Below are 20,503 nucleotides of genomic sequence, written 5' to 3'. Positions count from 1 at the left end.
TAAGTTTGATGAATTTATTTCGTTTACAACACTACCACCTAGAGGTAATGTAGTAAACAGCAGCCTTTTGGAAATAAAACACGAATCAATAATTACAGCTCTCCTCTTTTAATACAAACGAAAATCAGCCTTTGTGGAGATTTTCCTTCTGAACTTAGCATAGAGATACAAAACACAACAACAAAAATGAAGGCCTATATTTTTCCAAAAGTCACAACCAAAATTGAGGATTGCTTCAGGACAAAAATTAGACTGTATGCGACATGAGGAAATTCTCTTGAGATTTTTAGATGGCGCTTGAAGTTTTTTTCCCCTTTAATCACTACTATAATAATTTATATTAATAATTTAATGTGTTTAAGTCTACTTTTTCTAGCTATGTTGACATACCAGGTAATTGGATTAAATACTTTAGATGTGCCAGTAAATATTAATTTGAAAAGTTAATCTTATGATTAAAACAACTACTTAAGAATATAATAATAATAATAAAAAAAATGCCAATTTAAAATGAAACAAATACCAATCAATTTTCAACAGAACATAAGCTGCACACAGACAAATCACAGCTATTGAACAATTAATCTATATTTTAGGATTAAACTGAATGCAATCCCCATAAGTGTATTATTCTGTAAAAAAAAAAAATAAACACAAAAAAAGATGGTAAAATATGCCACAGATGCACAAAATGAAATGTTCTTTTTTGCAAATAAAAACATCAACCCAGGTGATACAAACGCTTCATTTTACAGTGTCAAGTCAAACAGCCAAATACAAATAATGACAACATTACTACTCTGAACAGTAGAAAAACAATTAAACAAGTGATTTCTTCTGTTGAACGATGACTAGTTGAATAGTTAACATATTCTTCCTGATAGGAAACGAAATATGGCCTTTGGCGTAGTCATTATTACCAAATACCACTTCAAAAAGAGTCAACTCAGAGAATTCACACAAGGATGTAAAATAAAGGTTATAGACTAAATATCAGAGGCTTTATGGCTGAAACCAAGATGAATCTTTTTTTCAGTTTGTCCTTTTCTGACAAAAGTAAGGTGACTTAGTTGTCAAAGGTGTTTTGGATGTGTGCATAAACATCCTATCGTGAACGTAAATGAAAAGGCACTTAAACCAATAAATAGTTTTTAAAAACTACAGGGAAAGTCGAGCTTTAAATGTCTAGAGCTAGATATTAGAGTGCTATTGTTAAAGTGCTCACATAAGAGCTTTCAAATGCAATGTCTGTTGATTGTAGTGGATATTTAGAGTTATTGAGATGCAGGTCATCTTTATACCAAATTAGACAAATTAATAATAAAAAGAAAAACATCAATGACCGGGAACACAATTTACCTTGTAAGTTGTAATAGAAATGCTACTAATCGAATAAAATTTGGTTTACTTTTTTGCTTAGCTTCAGACGACCTGCTTGACAGTGCCATCAAAAAGACGCTAAAATAAAAATAAAAATCATAAAGAAATGATGAAGTCAGCTTATGGCATTCATAATGTAGTGAACTGCAATGCATGGAGCTGGAAACAAAGCTTTTGCACGAAGAAACGATGATGTGGTCTGCTTGATGAACGGATGGACAGGAGAGGAAGGAGGCCGTCTTGTCTTATTAGGAGGTGGAAACTCCTTCCTCTGCGTTGGGTGGCGGATTGGCCGGCTTATGAAACGGAGTCTCCTTGTAGATGAACCAGCAGTTCCCTGCCCACAATATCAGGTTTAGGAATCCAAAGAGCTAGAAGATACAGAAAAGAGAAAGATACATTTAGTGCTTCAACTGCTCATTTCTGCTTACCAACAATGTCATCACAACGAACCACACTTTTCTCCTACGGGTCTTTGAGATCATTTCTAAATCGTGGTGTAAGTAACTTTTTTGCTAACTTTAACCAAACAACCGGGGCCTGTACCATGAAGCCAACCCTTGCGCCATAGTTTGCCCCAACCTTGCGTTTTAGGTTTGTCTAACAACTTACGCTGCATGTCTGATGCAATAAAGTCACTCCCCCTGTTTCTACTTCAAATTAAAAGTAACTACATAGCAAATGATTTTTAAAGACTATTTCAAAAGTGAATCGCATTCCACAGCATGTGATTGGCTGTTCAATACTGATGTCACACCTAAACTCAGGATCAAAGGCTGAGCTGACAGGGAAAGTTGATGATCAGCGTCATGGTGCCAACAAAGCCTGATTGGATTGGTTTGGTTTCATCAACTCGAAACTCAAACCCTGTGTTTGCTCAACTACCATCATGGTACGGGCTTTTCATATTGCAATAGTAAAATGAAAATTAACCCTGTAAAGCCTGACATTTGAAATAATAGCCAAATAATTGTTATATACACACACACACACACACACATCAGGCTTTTATGGCTCATAAAGCATGATATAGTATATGAAGAGTTCAGATGCAAGATGCAAGAAGCCTCTGTGTGCCATCTGAAATTTTCAGTAATTTCACTTAAATGACAATTAATAGGTAATTTTCATTGGCATTTAAGTGAAATTATTGAACTTAAATATACGAGCTTGATAAAAATGATCATTCTAGAAGAAAATTTCAGATGGCACATAGAGGCTTTTGCATCTGAACTCTTCATACATATACATAAATATATAAATATTTGATACATCAGGCTTTTATGGCTCATATAGCATGATATAGTAAGCCTATGTTGCTTATATTTGAGGCGGAATAAAACACCTCAATTTTAAATTGAACAAAAATATGCATTTTGGTGCAGTAACTGATATTTATATGGCCAAAAAGTAGAAGGTTTTCATGGAAATCAATGGCATCTTTATAACAGTATAGCGACTACTTCCATAAAAAGTTTAAAATTAGTAAGATGATATCAGTTCAGTATATCTCCCAATAAAATATCTTAGTAAGATGATATTCAAAAGCTTAGTTTTATGATCGAAGCTCTGTAGTTTTTATTGTGGGGGAAAAACATATAGTCCAACGCAACACAATGATGATTGAGAGATGTGCAAATAAATGTTCCTCAAAAGTTTGAGGAGTCATTTTGCATACTCTTGCATATTTTTCTAAAATATGATGAATGGATGATCAAGTAAACCTAAGTTGCTTCAACTTATTCTCTGTAAGTTTCATTTATAAAAATGATGAAAGATTTCACAGAAAAAAAGGGATGTTTTTAGAATTATACTAAAAGGCATTTTACTTCCTAAAAAGTATCAACTATCAATCAGGCGATAGAAGGCGTGTAGTAGATTGTGTACAACAGGTTTTTCAGCAAAGTTTTGATCATGTTCATACTTTGGAGACCTGAGTATCAAATGTGATACAGTAAGTTTTACAGGTTTGAACATGTATCCATAATTTATCAAATATACAGTCATATTACATTGAGTTAAACTGTCTCTGATGGTCAGTTTATAGGGGTGTACAAAACCAAAAAGTAGTCAAAATAGATCTGCCTCAAATCAGAGCAATGTTAGGACATGTGAGGTACGTGTTTAGATCAACTCCAATAAAATATTGCCCAAAGAAATGTTCAAGGTATTAACTAGGCTTAATTTAAAAAACAAAACAAAAAAAACCCAACAAGATCAGGGGCCGGTTTCACAAAGATAGACTTTGACTATGGCTTAGATATAGTAGATAGTCAGATAGACATCTAAATCAGACCGTTGCACAAAGCACTTAAGACTCTGACTATCTGAAGTAGGACTACACTGCAATGCATTCTGGGTAAAACATGGCGGACCGAGTAAGCGCATTCAACCGCTCAGTGCAGTTTACCCCAGCGGAAAATATGTGTTTGTTGGAGGAGTATAACAGTTACAAGGACATTTTACTTGGGAAATTTAGCGGAGAATGTAGTAACAAGAAGAAATGTTTAAATTATGAGCGGTTTTCCCATTTCTTTTGGCTTTTTGTAACGTAACTGATTGTTACTGTTGGTTTCCAAGGTAAGAGTCTTAGACCTAAGTTAGCCTGGGGGTAAGAGGTGTCTAATTTTTTTGGTCTATATTAAGTCAGTCTTTATTTTTGTGAAACAGTCTAACTTGCATTAGACTAGTCTACTGCATTTCGTTGCCTTGTACCTGTACTTGTGTAATGACAATAAAGTTGAATCTAATCTAATCTAATCTAATCTATGAGCAAATATTAGACTTGTCTAACACTATAGACCGGTCTAAAATAGCTTTGTGAGACCGGCCCCAGAACTAACACGTAGTAATCGTCCTTACCACAGAGGCATTGAGACGGCCCATAGAAGGGTGGCTCTTCATTTCGCAGTTATCAGGCAGACAATTGAAGATTAGCCTTTCAGGATCTGTAGCAAACTTGACATCTGTTAAGCCTTTTCCCCAGGCTGAGGAGCACACCAGCCACAAGAACGCAAAGATCCCAGTCACAATCAGATCCTGGGGAGGAAACAGATCAAAGTTTGGGATAGCAATCCTTGTTCGTGGGGAATTGTTGGAGAAAATTATGTAAGTTGCTGTCAAAAGGACAAAACACACAAAAGTAGTCCAATAGCTATAAGAAAATGGCATCAGAAGATGTGAATAATGGAAACAAATATTTGGACAGTTAACAGAAGTGTCAGTGTCAGGTCCAAAAAGTACAGCCTTGAATTGAGTAAATACTGTAAAATCAAATGTACACAAAATTCCTAAAAAGTGCCCCTATTATGTTTTTCCAGATATTACCTTTCATGCAGTGTGTAATATAGCTGTTTGTGAAAGTAAAAGGTCTGCAAAGTTTCAAAGATGAAAGTGCATGATAAATGGAGTTATTGCTTCCCCAAAAGAAAGAATTGATTCTGAAATGCCTAAAACGAGACGTAATTCCAGTCTTACTTCCTGCATGAACATATGTAGTTTGTACCAAATTTGCATAATGGTTTTCATTGGCTGATTTGTACAGATACTGTAAAATGAAATTACATGACTTTCAAGGACTTTAAGCACTACTTTTTAGGTTTATTTTAAGGACTACAATCAGATATCGCACTTATCAAACACTATTTTTTTGTATTTTCTTAAACCTCAAATTACAGAAATAAGGTATCCAAAATACAACTTAAAATGTATTTAATAATATATATTAAATACATAGTTTAGAATGGCTATTATTGTTCAATAAATAATATTGTATATTATATTGTTGGCGTACTTCGTACAGAGAAACGTTTTAGGGGGGATTAACAGATGGACTGCAGTGTTAATTTTGCATGAAAGGATTTTATTTGTGTTAAAAAAAAAACTCATATTTTGTATTTAAATAAGTCAAGCACTTTTCAAGTACCTTCGTAAATATGGCTGTTTTCAAGGGTTTTCCAGGACTTAAATATCAAAAAGTCAAATTGGAGTACTTCAAACCCTGCCCACCCTCAAACACTGTGTTTGATTTGTGTTGTCTCTATGTTGAGAAGACGCTGTTTTCTGCGCTGCAAAAGCAAATCCACTTTGCTGCACTCCCAAAGGATGAAGACTCAAATTGATATGGTAAAACCAACGTCATTGTTACTGTTGGTATCACTGTGTATCAAGCACTGAGAAGATCCAGAGCTGAAAGTCATGAGGCGTTTGGTTTCCGACAAACCAATCACAAACCAAGACCAATCACAACAAACTGGGCCTTCTGACCAATCAGAGCATTTTAGGTTCTCGAAAAGGAGGGGCTAAGTGGCTGTTTACTCGACACCATTTTCAACTAAAAATGTAAAACTTTTTATGCGTTTTGGCTGTTCATTTACATGACAATAGCGTTTTGGCGGCCGGAAAACTTAAACTTTTAAAACCAGTTTTCAATGTGCATCGTTATTTTCTCTGTGTAAACTACAAAAATGCAAATTTGTGAAAATTGTGACGTCGTGTGCATGCATTTTACGTGTTCAGTCTATAGGTGAGTAGTGTTTCTTTACAAAGTGACCGCCAACTACTGGCCTGGCATGCAAAACACAGCGTTTTTAGTCGATCTCCTGATTCCGTGTGAATGGGGATTGTTTTGACTGTTGTCTATACGCGAAAAAAAAACGAAGAAAGAAAAATTCAGTTTTTAGTACATCGTTGTCATGTAAATGTACCCTTAGGGAGAATGAATCCTTTATCAAACACTGTGAGAAAAAAAGTGAAAAGGAAAATGAAAGTGTTTTTGATCTTGGATGCATGTAAAACTATTGTAGAAGTCCTCCAAAACTAAATGTGGAACCTTTAGCTTAATAGGGGCACTTCAAATAAAATAAACATCCCATTTGCAACCATTAAACTGTATCATACAGGAATTACATCGGCTGCCCTACCATAAGACGTCTACTGAAAAATGCATATTGGTCGGCCATAAATGAATAAACTGTAAATCAAATCAATTCAAAAATCCTCACTAAACATAATTTAATATTATATTAAAATCTTCTGCATCACAAAAATCATTTTGTTCCAAACAAGAAGTCACAAACTCTTAATGCCTTGCTTTTGTGCATACAAAAAAATATCATACAAATGACAATTGCACAAAGATAATAATTCATACACTCACATTCACTCATAATGTTTAAAAAAAAAGAAAAGAAAAAAGAATTGACTGATGACTCACAATGGTGGGGCCACGGCTAGTCTCCCTGTAAACCTGCTGGTAGCCCAAGTACAGGATGAGGGTGAAAGTACAATACAGGAAGCCCAAGACGCCCACAGCGACGAAGAACTCAGCCGAGGAGGAGAAATCTCCCTGCAGGAAGGTCACGTTCTTGGTCCCATTGCAATGATCAATTATATATGGCTGACTTTGGAGCCTGATAAGTAGGAGTCACATGTTTAACATGTTTTGTATGTTAAGCATAATACTAGAGATGCACTGATGTATCTATCTGCCAGTAATCGGTATCAACTGATTAAAGCATTTAAGCATAAAAAAAAACCACTACAGAGGGGCTGAATTACTGTTAATTATGCTTGAATAAATGCACATTTTTTCCGTGAGAAATCAAAATATGGTATTGGCAGATATCATTCTAAATAATATGCTATTGGTATCAGCAGAGAAATTTAGCATCGGTGCATCTCTACAAATTGCAAATGGCTTACTCATTGCATGACTTACAGCTGAACTATGGAAGCTTGTTTCCGCCACAAAATAAAACATTTTAAAAGATAATTGCAACTTTTTATCTCACAATTGCGAGTTTACATCTCGCAATTCTGACTTTATTTCTCAGAATTGCGAGATATAAAGTCAGAATTGCGTGAAATAAAGTCAGAATTGCGTGTTATAAAGTCAGAATTCTGACTTTTTTTCTCGCAATTGCGACTTTATATCACGCAATTCTGACTTTATAACACGCAATTCTGACTTTATAACACGCAATTGCGAGTTTATATCTCACAATTCTGACATCTTTTCTCAGAATTAATATAATATATATTATAATATAGAATATAAAGTCCAATTCTAAGGAAAAAAAAGACAGACTTTTTTTTACCTCAGAATAGTTTATCTCACAATTCTGACTTTATAACACGCAATTGCGACTTTATATCGTGCAATTCTGACAAAAGGTACCTTTATTTTGAAATAATTTGTAAAAGAAATGTGGTTTTACCTAAAAGGATATCCAAAATTAGCAGTGATATCTTCGCCTTTACCACAGTTATGAGTTACCACAGTGGATCCGACATAACCACCAGTGGTGGCAAAGGCACAAATGGTGAAAATCTGAAAACACAAGAATCATGATAATAAGACATCTGTGTAGCATTTTCCATGAAATCATTACAGAGCAGTTGTCATATATCGGTTCTGATATCAGCACTGACTTTAACTATGCACACTTGGTCAGTTTACAGAAGTCTGAAAATGTGAAAATGCTCAGTTATGAGTAAACTAGTAAAATAAACATTTATTTTCAGCAATTTCATGTAAGCATTTCATGTTTGATCATTATAAGTATTTAATTGAATTCTATTTTGACCACTAGAATAGGATCTGGATTTAAACATTTGATGTGCCTGAATTTTATTAGTGACGGTTTAACAGCTTTACCATATACAAAATATAAGACTTCAAAAACACGACTTCAACATTAATTTAAACCAGCTGTCAGTGAAGTGAAATGATAAATGAGAGTGAAATGGATTGAGTGTTTGTTCCGTCAATGCTTTTCCAAATGCTGACTCAATATGCTGGCGTGTGGGTCGCTGCTTTCCTTTTACAAACGCCCCACTTCCACACAGGAAGTGGCTTTTGCAGACATTTGTGAGAATAACTACAGTAGCACAGCTCTGATTTATAGATTCTGCGGGCTTTTTTCAGTGCTCTATGAGCCAGTCTTTCCCCCTATTTCTAAGGTGATTTGCTTTATAAAAATAAAAAATATTTTTTTTACAGGATTCAGAGCAATCATTAAAGCTACACTGTGTAATATTTTCTCCCATCTAGTGGTGAAATAGTATATGACTACCAACTGAATATTACTTACTAGTAGTGTTGCACGGTGCACCGATACTTCAAAAGTATCGCGATTCTTGGAAATTAAAAACGTCACGATACCTAAATTTATTAGTATCGATACTTCTAAGAATGACCGTGTTCCAGGTTCGTTTTTATTTCAGCTCCCATGTTAAGAGCTAGCACACTGCCTGCGTGACGCGTGGAAAACACGTGCATGCTAGAATAGAACCGACGCCTATTTTTCACGCGACACGCAAGCGTGTTGGAATCGTTTCCAGGCAAAATAGAATAGGAAAAGATGTTTCTATATCATTTTGACACGAATGCATATTAATAAATGACATTTTGATGTTTGAGAGTCTAGGTTTTGACATAAATGCAGATATAAATGTAATTTAAAAAAAATATGATCGATTTTCAAATATTGCACCTCTCAATACAGAACGAAATATTCTGTAGCCTATTTTGCCGTCAACACTGCCGACGTTGTCTTTGCTGCTATATATTTATGTTTAACATGAAGTATAGGCCTTCCACAACTCTCTCCCCATATGTCAAATATATCACCAATGAGGCTTATCATATGTTACCAATATTAAACATTGTATAATATAGTCGCTGTTCATATTTTTATTGAAAGTTCATAATCAAGATAAAGGTATTACCGGTAACTCTTATGTTTCTTATGATAACTGAGATAATGCTGCTAAATTTATAATTTTTTTACCTTGAATGTCATTGCTCTAATTTATTTTTTATATTTTTATATTTCATATTTAGTTCAAATGTTTAATATATCTGCTGTTCATATGTTCATTTATTAGTGTGTTATGTGATTAGAATGTTGTCCCGGTTTTAAAATAAAGCACAGCAATGATATTTGAGAGTGTTTCTCACTTTTCTGGAAAAGTATGGAAAAAGTATCGAAATCGCAATTCTTGACTTGGTATCGGTATCGAAACAATAATTTTGGTATCGTGACAACACTACTTACTAGCCCCTCCCATTCCAAGGGCGTTTTAACTCATACGGTGGCCGTATTATTCCAGTCGCGAGTATTATTCCAGTCGTGAGTATTATTCCAGTCGGGAGTAATCTCCCCCTCGCATTTGTCACGGTGCCACGCTAAAAGCGCGAAAGGTGAAGCTTGAATTTCCATGTATGTCCCTCTTTGGCTAATGTATTTTCAAGATGGAGGCGCAACATGGCTGCCGCCATTCGAGCGACTCGCTCGTTTGTATACTGAATGGCAGATTCTACGCTTACAAGAATACTTGATTAGTTGGTGGAAGTAATTACACATGAATGAGCAGATATCATTTTGAAAGAACAAAGTGTTTTTTGCTAAGAATCAACTTAAAAAAATTACACAGTGTAGCTAAACTTTAGCTACACTTTTAGCTACACTTCATCTTAAAAGATAAACTTTTAAGAGCCATGCTGTAAAACACTGTGGATCTCGGATTAAGCATATTGTGAATAAGACCTAATGGGAAAACGCTTAAAGCGATAGTTTACTCACCCTCATATTGTTTCCACCCACATGACTCTTTCGTGGCTAAAATGACAGACTTTAATTTCAGGTGACCTATCCCTTTAAGACAGCTCTACTCACAGCTTGAGAGTCAGTCAGTGGAAACGAAACACAAATATTCAAACCAAGTTAAAGTTTTACATTTTAGCAAAATATTAAAGCATTCCAAGGATTGTTTGATCACAGAAGTGTCTCTGTGGAACCCCCTGTTTAAGACACATTGAAGGATCTTCTAAGGAACAGTTGCTATTATACAGGAAAAACAATAGCGGGATGCAGAATTTCTATCCCAGAAGTCCTTTGTGAGAAATTTTGTGGGAGGGAATGGGGATCAACTTTTCTAATTTTAGCTGAGGTGCTAAATTACTGAAATATAAAAAAAAAAAAAAAAAAAAACACAACTAATAAATATGACAAAATTACTAACACAAATTAAAATGAAACCTGAAAATCTAAATAAAAGCTCATGAAATGCCACTGTACTATTTATGTTAGAATTTTTTTTTATATATAAATACAAAAAATAATAATGCTGGGGATCTGCACAAATTAATTGGTCACAGTGCAAAATATTATAATGGTCCTAAAAATAGACCTAATTGTCTTTAAGAAAAATATATTTCATGAGAAATATATATTATAGAATATAGAGAATTAGAATATTTTATTTAATTTCTTAAAAATAAAAATATGAAAAATATAAACAATTCCATTTTAAAATCAGATTTTTTAAATATGACACATTTCTTGAATCGAGATAAATTTGAACAGACTTTAGCAGTCTATTTTCCAGCAGAGTCTAGATAGTTTTCTTCTTTGACTAAACCAGATATCCGATCCTCTGAGACACGCTGGTCTGGATTGCACCTCAAAATGATTCTAAAAATAGCATGATTTTTGCTGCCATGAAAATCACTCTGCATTCTGAAGAGTGGGTGTGTGATCTTCACCCCGCCAAGACTCTGGCTTCATTCCTGGTCAGCGTGTGGTGCAGGTGCTTGGCACAGAGAAGCACAGCGAGCCAACTAAGGGTGCCTGGCACCAAACAGAACCGCATGGTGGGCCGACGCCACGTTCACGCTGGAATGCACACCTACACACAGCAAGTGACTATTAAAGATCGTCTTTGTGTAAATGAACCGTCCCTGCCAGCACGGTCAACCTCATCAGAGGGCGATTTACCTGTTAGCGACCAATGCTTCCTCTCCATTGTTGTATTATTATTACTGGAAGACTGGGTTGTGGTTGTAAAAAGCAAAAACATCACTGTGGACACATGCTGGTTTTGTAGGGAGTGGCTGACATTCTTGCTTTACGTAAATAATGTGTCAAACCGCCAGTTTCCTTAGATGTTTTGCAATTCAGGACATTCTCAAAAATGCTTATGAATGCATATTAACCATATCCTCCTCCACATGCAAGCACTTTTCCGCAGCTAACGCCAGACCTGTTCCACCTTAAAAAAAACCCCACCAATTTATTTCCTAGTTCCTACTTCCAGTACAGCTTGTCTAGATCTCCAAATGTAATCTCTAATCTAATGAGATAACAGCTTCATTTACACCTTATGCAAGTCAAATGATATTGCTCTGTGGGTTTTCTTCAAATGAGCTTGTGATGAAATGTGTCCCCCCCTTGTAAACAGCACCTGGATTAAGTTGCTGGAATTCCATTACCTCCACACAAAGGATCCAAAACAACACAGACTATAGTGTTAAATTGCACCTTTTCTTTTCTTTACCACCTTGCACGTTCGGAATTACAATGATTTGCGAAGGCAAAGCAAAACTGTGTGCAAAGTGCAAATGTTTACAAAGGGTCTGGCAAAAGCGAAAGAGATGTAAAACCTGCCAGGTGAGAGAAGAAAAAAAGATGTCGCCAAGAAGCAAAGGCCTAGACAACGTTTAAAGTCACCAAGAAATCAAAATGGACAATTCTTGTTTTTTCATGGAATATTGCAGTCGTGGCCTAATGGTTAGAGAGTCAGACTGGTAACCCGAAAGTTACTGAGGTCTAACTGGGCGCTACAGCAAAAATGGCTGCCCACTGCACTGGGTTTGTGTGTCTACGGTTTGCAGTGTGTGTGTGTGTGTGTGGGTGTTCACTACTTACTGCTCCTAATGAATGTGCACTAACATGGATGGGTTAAATGCTGAAGACAAATTCCGAGTATGGGTTCCTATACCTTGCCTTCACGTCACTTCACATCACAATTATAAATGATTTATCCGTGCACATCACTATTTTTTAAATGCATGTGCGATGTCTTAAACAGTTTGCGGCTCGAGTCAGCACAAAACTCACTTTCGGACGTGCCTGAGACTCGAAATGAGCCAATATCCAGGAGTATATGATCCTATGATGCCGGTTTTTGCCAACTCCAGCGTTCCATTAAGTACAACAGTGAACTGAGAAGAGTACGGATATGTCAGACATGCTGGGAACTGTCCGTCGAAGGTTTCATTAAGGGGGCAAAATGTATGTTTCTGATGTCTTTTGCTAAAAAGCATAACAAATAGAACAGATTGAGTCAACAGCAGTACACTGATAGCAGTTCAAGAGCCGGTTAATGGTTACAACAGTTCACGAGTCACCAGTACGCTGAACCAAGGAAACGGTTCGGACAAAGAACGATGAGCTGCTGATGCAAGCAAGCGTAAACTGAGCAGTTGACTTGAGGCAAGGGCTGAAATTAAAGGCTTTTTAAAATGGTTTTTCATGGTTTATGTAAAAAGGTAAGTCGATTAAGACTAATTAATTCACTATAGATGTAAAGCACCTGTGTTTCACATCATTATTGGGTGCTTTATAATAATAGCATTGCGTATATGTGACATTATTGCGTGATTATGTAAACTAACTGGTGAATCGTTTTTTTTTAACCGGTTCATTGAAACGAACTTTGGGGAAAAGAATCGGACGTCCCATCACTATTCTCTTCTCTGATGACGCGTTGACTGGCATGAGGGCGGGGCAACCTGTCACTCACATGAGATGGACCAATAGCAAACCACATCCATCCAACCAATTCCCAATGGACAAAATTGTTTGAGATTGTATTGTAACTATTTGTTATTGTATTGTACTATTGTAACTTGCGTTTCATGCCAACTTTAAAAGATCAATGCACGTGCATGGCCTGGTCAGTTAGTGATTATCTGTTAAACTACAAGCTATTTCAGCAAAAGCAGCTGAGATTATTTTCTGAACATACAACATCACTTCTAAAAATGATCTTGGCTGGTATCAGTGCTGTCGGATATTTACGTCTGTGTTTACGCCGGTATAGTGTCACATATCAACACTGAATTTTGTGGTAGTTAGCCTCTACTTCCGGACTTCTAAACTATATCAGACCAACTGGATTGAATTTCAGTCTAGTCTACAACTGAACGGAGGACAAACAAAAATATATTTAGCTCGCAAGCCATGCAAAAGTAGCTGAGATGCCCCTCTGAAGAAAGCTTCTACATTCTAGAATCTATTCAACTTTTTTCTAGATCATCGAAACTTAATTGTATAGCACGTAAATCAGATCAGACTGAATCACTGAAAAGTTAATTTCACATCCAGCCTGATTTCTTAGTAGGTTAATGACCTCCAGAGAGTGAGTCGAGGCCTAGTTACCCACATCAGTCGCAGAGCCCTGCAGGTAGGTGTGTTTTATAGCCTAGATTTTCCATTGTTTGAAGTGGTATATGTAGTATTAGTCTAAAGTCCACCATAGGAGCCTCTTATGCGCATGTGGCAAACATGACTATCTTGGTGGCTCCTACAGTTGGCAATGTAAACACCATTTAATTCTCAAGAGACAGTGTGCAAGGCAGGACTTGTATAAATTTGCATGCATTTGTATGCTTGAGAAGATTTCTACAGCACAATCCCTATCAGATGAAACATGTAAAGATGCGTATATGTATAGATGACCTTAATAATGGAAAATATACCAGTTTTGATCCAGTTGTCATTAAATTGACATGGGTGTTGCCCCATAATGACAAAACAACAGCACCATATGTGACTGAAACGAACTTGTATCATCGTTTAAACTAAAGGTGCGTGGATATGATCGGATAATACAGTGTTTAAAGACATTTGCATGAGTGTATCAATTGTCATACTGAACATCCCATCAAAAATATACAACGTGACATTTGGATCTGTTGAATGATCGCAGCAACTCACCCATTCCAGGATTCGGATAAATCCCAGTGGCTCTTTCACAGGTCCCAAATCCAGACTAAAACCAGACATGATTTTCTGTAAGTGGAGAAAATAAAGACGAAATCCTTCAATCGATCTCCTGAGCGGAAAAGACCACCAAACGGCTGTTAGTTTATTACCTGTAAGATTTCCATGTTTTTTGGGCGTGTTTTTATATTGTAGCTAATAGAGAAGACTTCGATTCCAGGATAGTTTCTGACTTCGTTATTAACAAAAAAAAAAAAAGAAGAGGACACACGACAATGACGTTCAAGGTTTTCGCTAGCGGGAAAAATAGAGGACTTGTGTCGACCAACTTGTCAAACTTTCTACAGTGAAACACGTGATTTCAACTTTCTCTTAAAGTGACATACACGCGTAAATGGACTGCAGTGTTGCCAGATCCCTCCAGAAACATAGAAACATGTACAAAATAGGCCTAAATAAGCAAAAGATTGAGCTTTTATTCGTGGTTATGAATAAACTGCTTTTATAAAATAGCACAAATTAATAATAATAATAAATAAAAAAATTAAGAACACGAATCTTTATTGAAAGATTATTTCATTAGGCAAGTTTAGGGTTTTGCGTGACCTTTGTTATGTGTATTTACAAATTGCACATTTTATCCTAAGAAATGACAAATATTTTCCATTTAATAGGACTGAAAAAAATAGAGGTACATGAGAAAAAAGCAGCAAATCCCTAAAGTTCAATAAAGGTCAAATACATTTCGCAATAACAGCTACATTTATTTTCAAAAATAAGTATAAATATTTATATACATATAAAATGCAGTAGAAAATGCACATCCATGCATGCACACACACACAAAAGGCCGAATTTTGATTATAGGTACGTTTTATTTACAGTTTCATGTACAATTTTGTGGCATTTAAAAATGATTGGAAAATTGTATTTCATCCCCTTAAATGACTTGCAATAGACATTAATAATATCCAAATGTTATATATAACTTATGTTATAATTTGATTTTAAACGTTTTGGAGTCTTTTATTTGTAAATAATTATTTTGTTACGAGATATATAGTCCATATTCATATCGTCGTCATATGGCACAATAGAGTATTAGGACCACTCATAGCCTGTGTGCTAAAGGGTAGGAACCTAAGTTGTCCTGAACGTTTTTGTCGGGCGATTATGTATAAACACTTCCTGCACTGTTGAAACTAGCAAACTCACCCTCCACTGCAGAAGGTAAGAAATTCATTTATTGTTGTGCTCTACTGCAGTAAGTCGCAAATTAACAGACAAAAGTATTTGAAACAACAAAGCATATTGTATAAAGTTGTTTTAACGGCCCGTGTTTTGTTTATTTAGTAGTAAATCGGTTAGCTAACGGCAGATGCTCATGTGTATGGGTTCTCTCATGGTTTAATCAAAATAAAGAACGAAATGTATAAAAATCTTATGGGCAAACTGCTCATTGAGCTCAATGAGGGTTTTTAAAAGTGCATAGATGAAAATAAATACGCTGGGAGTATTTTTAAAGCGTTCAGCTATGAATGACTTGGTTGAAATGAAACATGCCTTGTCATTGAGTGAATGGTGGTTCGACCAATCAAATAGATAGTTGACTCTTAGTCCCGCCTTTCATCGCAAAATCATCCAATCAGTGAAAGGTGTGCCCGGGTGTGATTGGTTATTTATGCACTCCAATGCCAACATCGCGCCGCTTTCATAGCAAGCTGTTGTTTTGTGCTAATTGACTTCATTTAAAGTTTGATTATCCAGGTCTGTTTTAACAATTTCGTATTCATTTTTATAGATTTGCATTTCAAAATGTTCCTAACAAGATCAGAATATGACAGGTAAGATGAAGAATGACCTTTATTTATACTTTATGCTTTCACTGCTTTGAACGTCTTTTCATGCTTGTGGTGTGTGTGTGTGTATATATATGATATATATATATGATATATATGATATTTACACACATCAAGCATGTAAGTTAATGTCACCATCTTGTCTTGAATCTTTCACTTTCAGTTTTGTTTTGCCAGTATAATTAATGCATCAACTCTACGGGTTATTACAGTGTATAAAAGCTATTATAAATACAGATTTGAATATGCTTACTGCATCGTATTGACTTTTTTCCCCATCCTCAGAGGAGTTAACACTTTCTCACCAGAGGGAAGGCTTTTTCAAGTAGAATATGCTATTGAAGCCATCAAGGTAAATCTTTTCTGTATATTCAATAATATATTGAGTTTTACTAACACTGTCTACTAGAATAATAAGATTATATAATATGTGATACTTGTAATATGATATGTAGCACTTCTTATTACCAGAATATTGTGTCTTTCTCAGCTTTTCTCATGTTGTAAGAAGTGAATGTCTGTGCTGATTTGCTTTGCTTTGTGCGTCTTTCCAGTTGGGGTCCACAGCCATTGGCATTCAGACATCAGAGGGAGTGTGTCTCGCCGTGGAGAAGAGAATAACCTCTCCTCTGATGGAGCCCAGCAGCATTGAAAAGATTGTAGAGATCGACACTCATATTGGTTAGACAAACTTTGATTATAGTACATATTCTCGGTGAGGATAAGGGTAATAAAGCTAGTTGTGAATGATCATGTTCATTTCTTAATACAGGCTGTGCCATGAGTGGCTTAATAGCTGATGCAAAAACGCTTATTGACAAAGCAAGAGTGGAAACACAGGTCAGTGAAAGTTTCTTCATAATCTGTATTGTCAATGGGCCTTATTCAGTAATAACAGTGTACAGCTGGCAGAAAAAGTTTTCACTCCAAATGCAAAAGATTATATTGTAAGTGTTTCTGCAGAACCATTGGTTTACCTACAATGAGACGATGACGGTGGAGAGCGTAACGCAGGCCGTGTCTAACCTCGCTCTGCAGTTTGGAGAGGAGGACGCTGACCCTGGCGCTATGGTAAGAGCCATTGGGCTTCAATTTTATTTCACTGAGGATGGGAGTCTCTAGTTGTGGTTTGACTACAAATGTTCCTATTTTTTTCAACTTTAGAGCCGTCCTTTTGGTGTCGCTCTGCTTTTTGGTGGTGTGGATGAGAAAGGACCTCAGCTGTAAGTATACTTCTTTTTGTTTTTAGTATTTAGCTAGGTTAATGTCTAGCATTTTGTTGCAGTAGATATTTAAAACAATTATGAATTTCGCTAGTTTGTTTTATTTTTAATGTTTTACCCTGATTGATGTACGGGTAAGATGAAGAATGACCTGTATCTATTCTTTATCTAGAAATTAGAGTCTATACATTAGGGGTGGAACGGTTCATGAAAAAACCTGAACCGTTTAATTCACTTGTCACGGTTCGAGACACGTGTGTATTGTTCGGATTCGGCCACACACAGCGTAACGTGTTTTTTATCATTCGTTTCCGTCTACTGTGTGGGATCATTTTGGATATAGTGCTACATATGACGACGACGGCGGTAAGAAAGTGGTGGTAAAAACTGCGACAGTTTGCAAGCACTGTGCAACGCGTGTTGCTTATGCTAATGGTGCACTTCCAGTATGTTAGCTCGTCTGTGGAGACGTCACCCCAGTGCGTCAACTGACAGCGAAAGAAAGAGAAAGTCGGGTAGGAAAGAGCAACTTCTATCACCCGAAGCATTTAAATGTCACCATAAAAATCTACAGCTCTAAGTTATTTGTAGGCACTGACAAGAAAGCCTATTCTTTAAATTTGACAATGTGTTTTTGTTCACAGCTACAATTTGTTTAAGGCCAACAAATAAATGAAAAGCCTGTTGAAATTAACATCTCCCCTCTTGCTGTATCTAATAGCCGATTTAATTTATGATTGTCAGTGTCACAATAATGTGTCTATTCCTAAGATCAAGCTGCCTCATTCATTCAGGTCTTTTGAATACATGACCTTGAGAATAACTTATTTTTTAAATACTGTAAATGGTAGATTATAAGGCTATATGTTATGCTGATGTATGGTATTTCTAAAGTGTTAAAAAGGGAAAAAAAACATTAACAATGTATACAAAATCTAACCGAAAACCGTGACCACAGAGCCGTACTACAAACCGAACCGAGGATTTTGTGAACCGTTCCACCCCTACTATGCATAGAAAATAGGGATGCATGATTATTTGGAATAAAATGAAATTGCAATATGGCTTAGTGCGGTTATCAAATTGCCAAGGCTTTGATTTAATTAAGTATATGTGCTGCATATTTCAGAGTGAATCCTGGCAGTGTTCTTTGTGCAGATTTTTTTTTCCTGCCAAATTGTGCAGTTCAACTAAGCACAGCAAACCTGGAGTTTAATTTATTTTATGTTCATCATAATCAAAATTTCTATTTTTTTTTTTTTTCTTGCATCGTGCACTTCTACAAGAAATCAGTATAAAAATATTATAATTACAATATTTGTTGTTTAAAGTTTTACCCAGTTTAATGATGCATGAGTAATCAGAATAAAACTGCAATATCGCTTAGTGCGATTATCAATTAGCCTATTATTGTCAAGGCTGTGATTCAATTAAATAAATATATGCACTGCCTGTTTCAGAGTGAATTGCAGCACAGTGTTCTTTTATAATAATAAAGAACATTTTAATTTGCAATCACAAAAACAGAATTAGAATTGTGTAGTTCTAGAAGAAATCAGTATCAAAAACATTATAATTATCATTCAATTATTCCATCAATTCCAAATTTTCCAAGATTCAAAAAGTTCAGAGAAGTTCTGAATACCCGGGGGTTTTCTTTAATTAGGCACTCGCACCTAATGAGTGGTTTGTTTGTTTTGTATAGTATGTATGTAAGTCACACTAATCTTTTTCTTTCTTTTTTCAGATACCACATGGATCCTTCTGGCACTTTTGTCCAGTGTGATGCCAGGGCTATTGGTTCAGCATCTGAAGGTGCTCAGAGCTCCCTGCAGGAGGTTTACCACAAGGTTTGTTTAACCACTTTCTCCTCTTCATCTCCATTTACGTTTGAAGGTTTTATGGTGAAATTAATAATGAAATAGTAATCTGATGGCTCAGTTTTGATGCTCACGTTGAATGCACAGCTCAACATCCCTTGCAAGTAGCATTATTTTTTTGTATCTGAAACATCTTTGTGATTTTTCTGTTAGTCTAATTTGATATTGAGTATATATTGATTTAAAAAAAACAAATCACGCTAGCCTAGCAACCATTTGCATTGTAAGTTGTATAATTTAATTCTAAGGGCAAATATAGGCAATTTGGGGTCAACTAACTTGTAACATATATTATATTATATAGGATGTACTTTTATATAATGGAAAATCATCTCCATGTGTATATAACAACATTCTAAGCTCTAATTTAGCCATCTGATCCATAATGCCACAGCCAGGTTATTTCAAGTTGATATTCTCACAGAGAAAAGTGTTTCTCTCGAGAGGATCCTACAGCAGCAAATTGAGCCACGTGCTCAGGAAATCAGAGTCCCTTTTTAAATCCACCCCACCCATCTTCCCATTCCAGTATGTCATGCCTCTACTAGTGTAACTTTAGTCACAAGACTCACCCATGTGACCCTGCAATCTAATAAGCAGTGGCCAGTGTCCAAAATACTTCTTCATAAATCGAATTGCTTTGAGGAAAAAATCACACTATACTTGTCGCTTCTGTTCCCCAGTAAACATTCATAAAATATCTCTTTATTTTTTTCAGTCCATGACGTTAAAGGATGCCATCAAGTCTTCTCTCACTATTCTGAAACAAGTGATGGAGGAGAAACTCAATGCCACTAACATTGAGGTAATGCACAAGCACTTCACCTCACATGGGGTCGGTCATGTGAAATATAATTTAATTTAAAAGTATTTGAAGGTCTGACCATTTCCTTTTCTCTGCCTGCAGCTTGCCACAGTAGAGCCCGGCAAGACCTTTCACATGTACACAAAAGAAGAGCTTGAGGATGTCATCAAGGATATCTAGAGCTGTGCTAAGCCCAACTGATGTTCCATACAAAAAATTCTGTGTGATTTTGTGTGAATCAACACACAGCAATTGCATATGTAATACTCTGGCTGCATCCTACGGTTTGCCTGTTCAGACAGGAATTGAGTATTTTTACATTTTTTCTTCTTCTGTCAATCCCAAAATTTCTATAGGTCTGTAAAAGGACAGCAGATCTTGTAGTTGAATTAAATGGGGGGTTCTTTTTGTTACCAATCACTGCGATAATAAACTGTTGTTGAAAAACTGACGAGTTTGGTTTCTTCTTTTAGGAGTCATTTATAGGCTAATAAAGAAAAAAATGAAATATCATGTGCTGTAAATCTTTATTATAAGTACAGCAGTTTAACTGCATGCAAAAGTC

General features: G+C 35.9%; 2 protein-coding genes across 2 annotated transcripts; one reads left to right on the top strand and one right to left on the bottom strand.

The window, feature by feature from the left end:
- Positions 1-87: 87 nt before the first annotated feature.
- On the bottom strand, positions 88-14,599 carry sypl2a (synaptophysin-like 2a). The gene is made up of 6 exons (XM_084395233.1): positions 14,324-14,599; positions 14,166-14,240; positions 7,599-7,711; positions 6,596-6,791; positions 4,243-4,419; positions 88-1,751 (listed from the first exon to the last, which is right to left on the bottom strand). The coding sequence occupies exons 1-6, from the start codon at positions 14,336-14,338 to the stop codon at positions 1,629-1,631; spliced, it is 699 nt and encodes a 232-aa protein (XP_084251359.1). The 5' UTR covers positions 14,339-14,599; the 3' UTR covers positions 88-1,628.
- A 657-nt stretch (positions 14,600-15,256) lies between these two features.
- psma5 (proteasome 20S subunit alpha 5) lies at positions 15,257-20,389 on the top strand. Its single transcript, XM_084395232.1, has 10 exons — positions 15,257-15,401; positions 15,973-16,015; positions 16,316-16,382; positions 16,585-16,711; positions 16,803-16,870; positions 16,994-17,101; positions 17,195-17,253; positions 19,001-19,103; positions 19,852-19,938; positions 20,041-20,389. The coding sequence occupies exons 2-10, from the start codon at positions 15,987-15,989 to the stop codon at positions 20,116-20,118; spliced, it is 726 nt and encodes a 241-aa protein (XP_084251358.1). The 5' UTR covers positions 15,257-15,401; positions 15,973-15,986; the 3' UTR covers positions 20,119-20,389.
- Positions 20,390-20,503: the final 114 nt, after the last annotated feature.

This window comes from Rutilus rutilus, assembly GCF_951802725.1.
Source record: "Rutilus rutilus genome assembly, chromosome: 22".
In the NCBI taxonomy this organism is placed as follows: Eukaryota; Metazoa; Chordata; class Actinopteri; order Cypriniformes; family Leuciscidae; genus Rutilus; species Rutilus rutilus.
The sequence above is the reverse complement of the archived record's forward strand: the minus strand, read 5'-3'. Positions and strand labels throughout refer to the sequence as shown.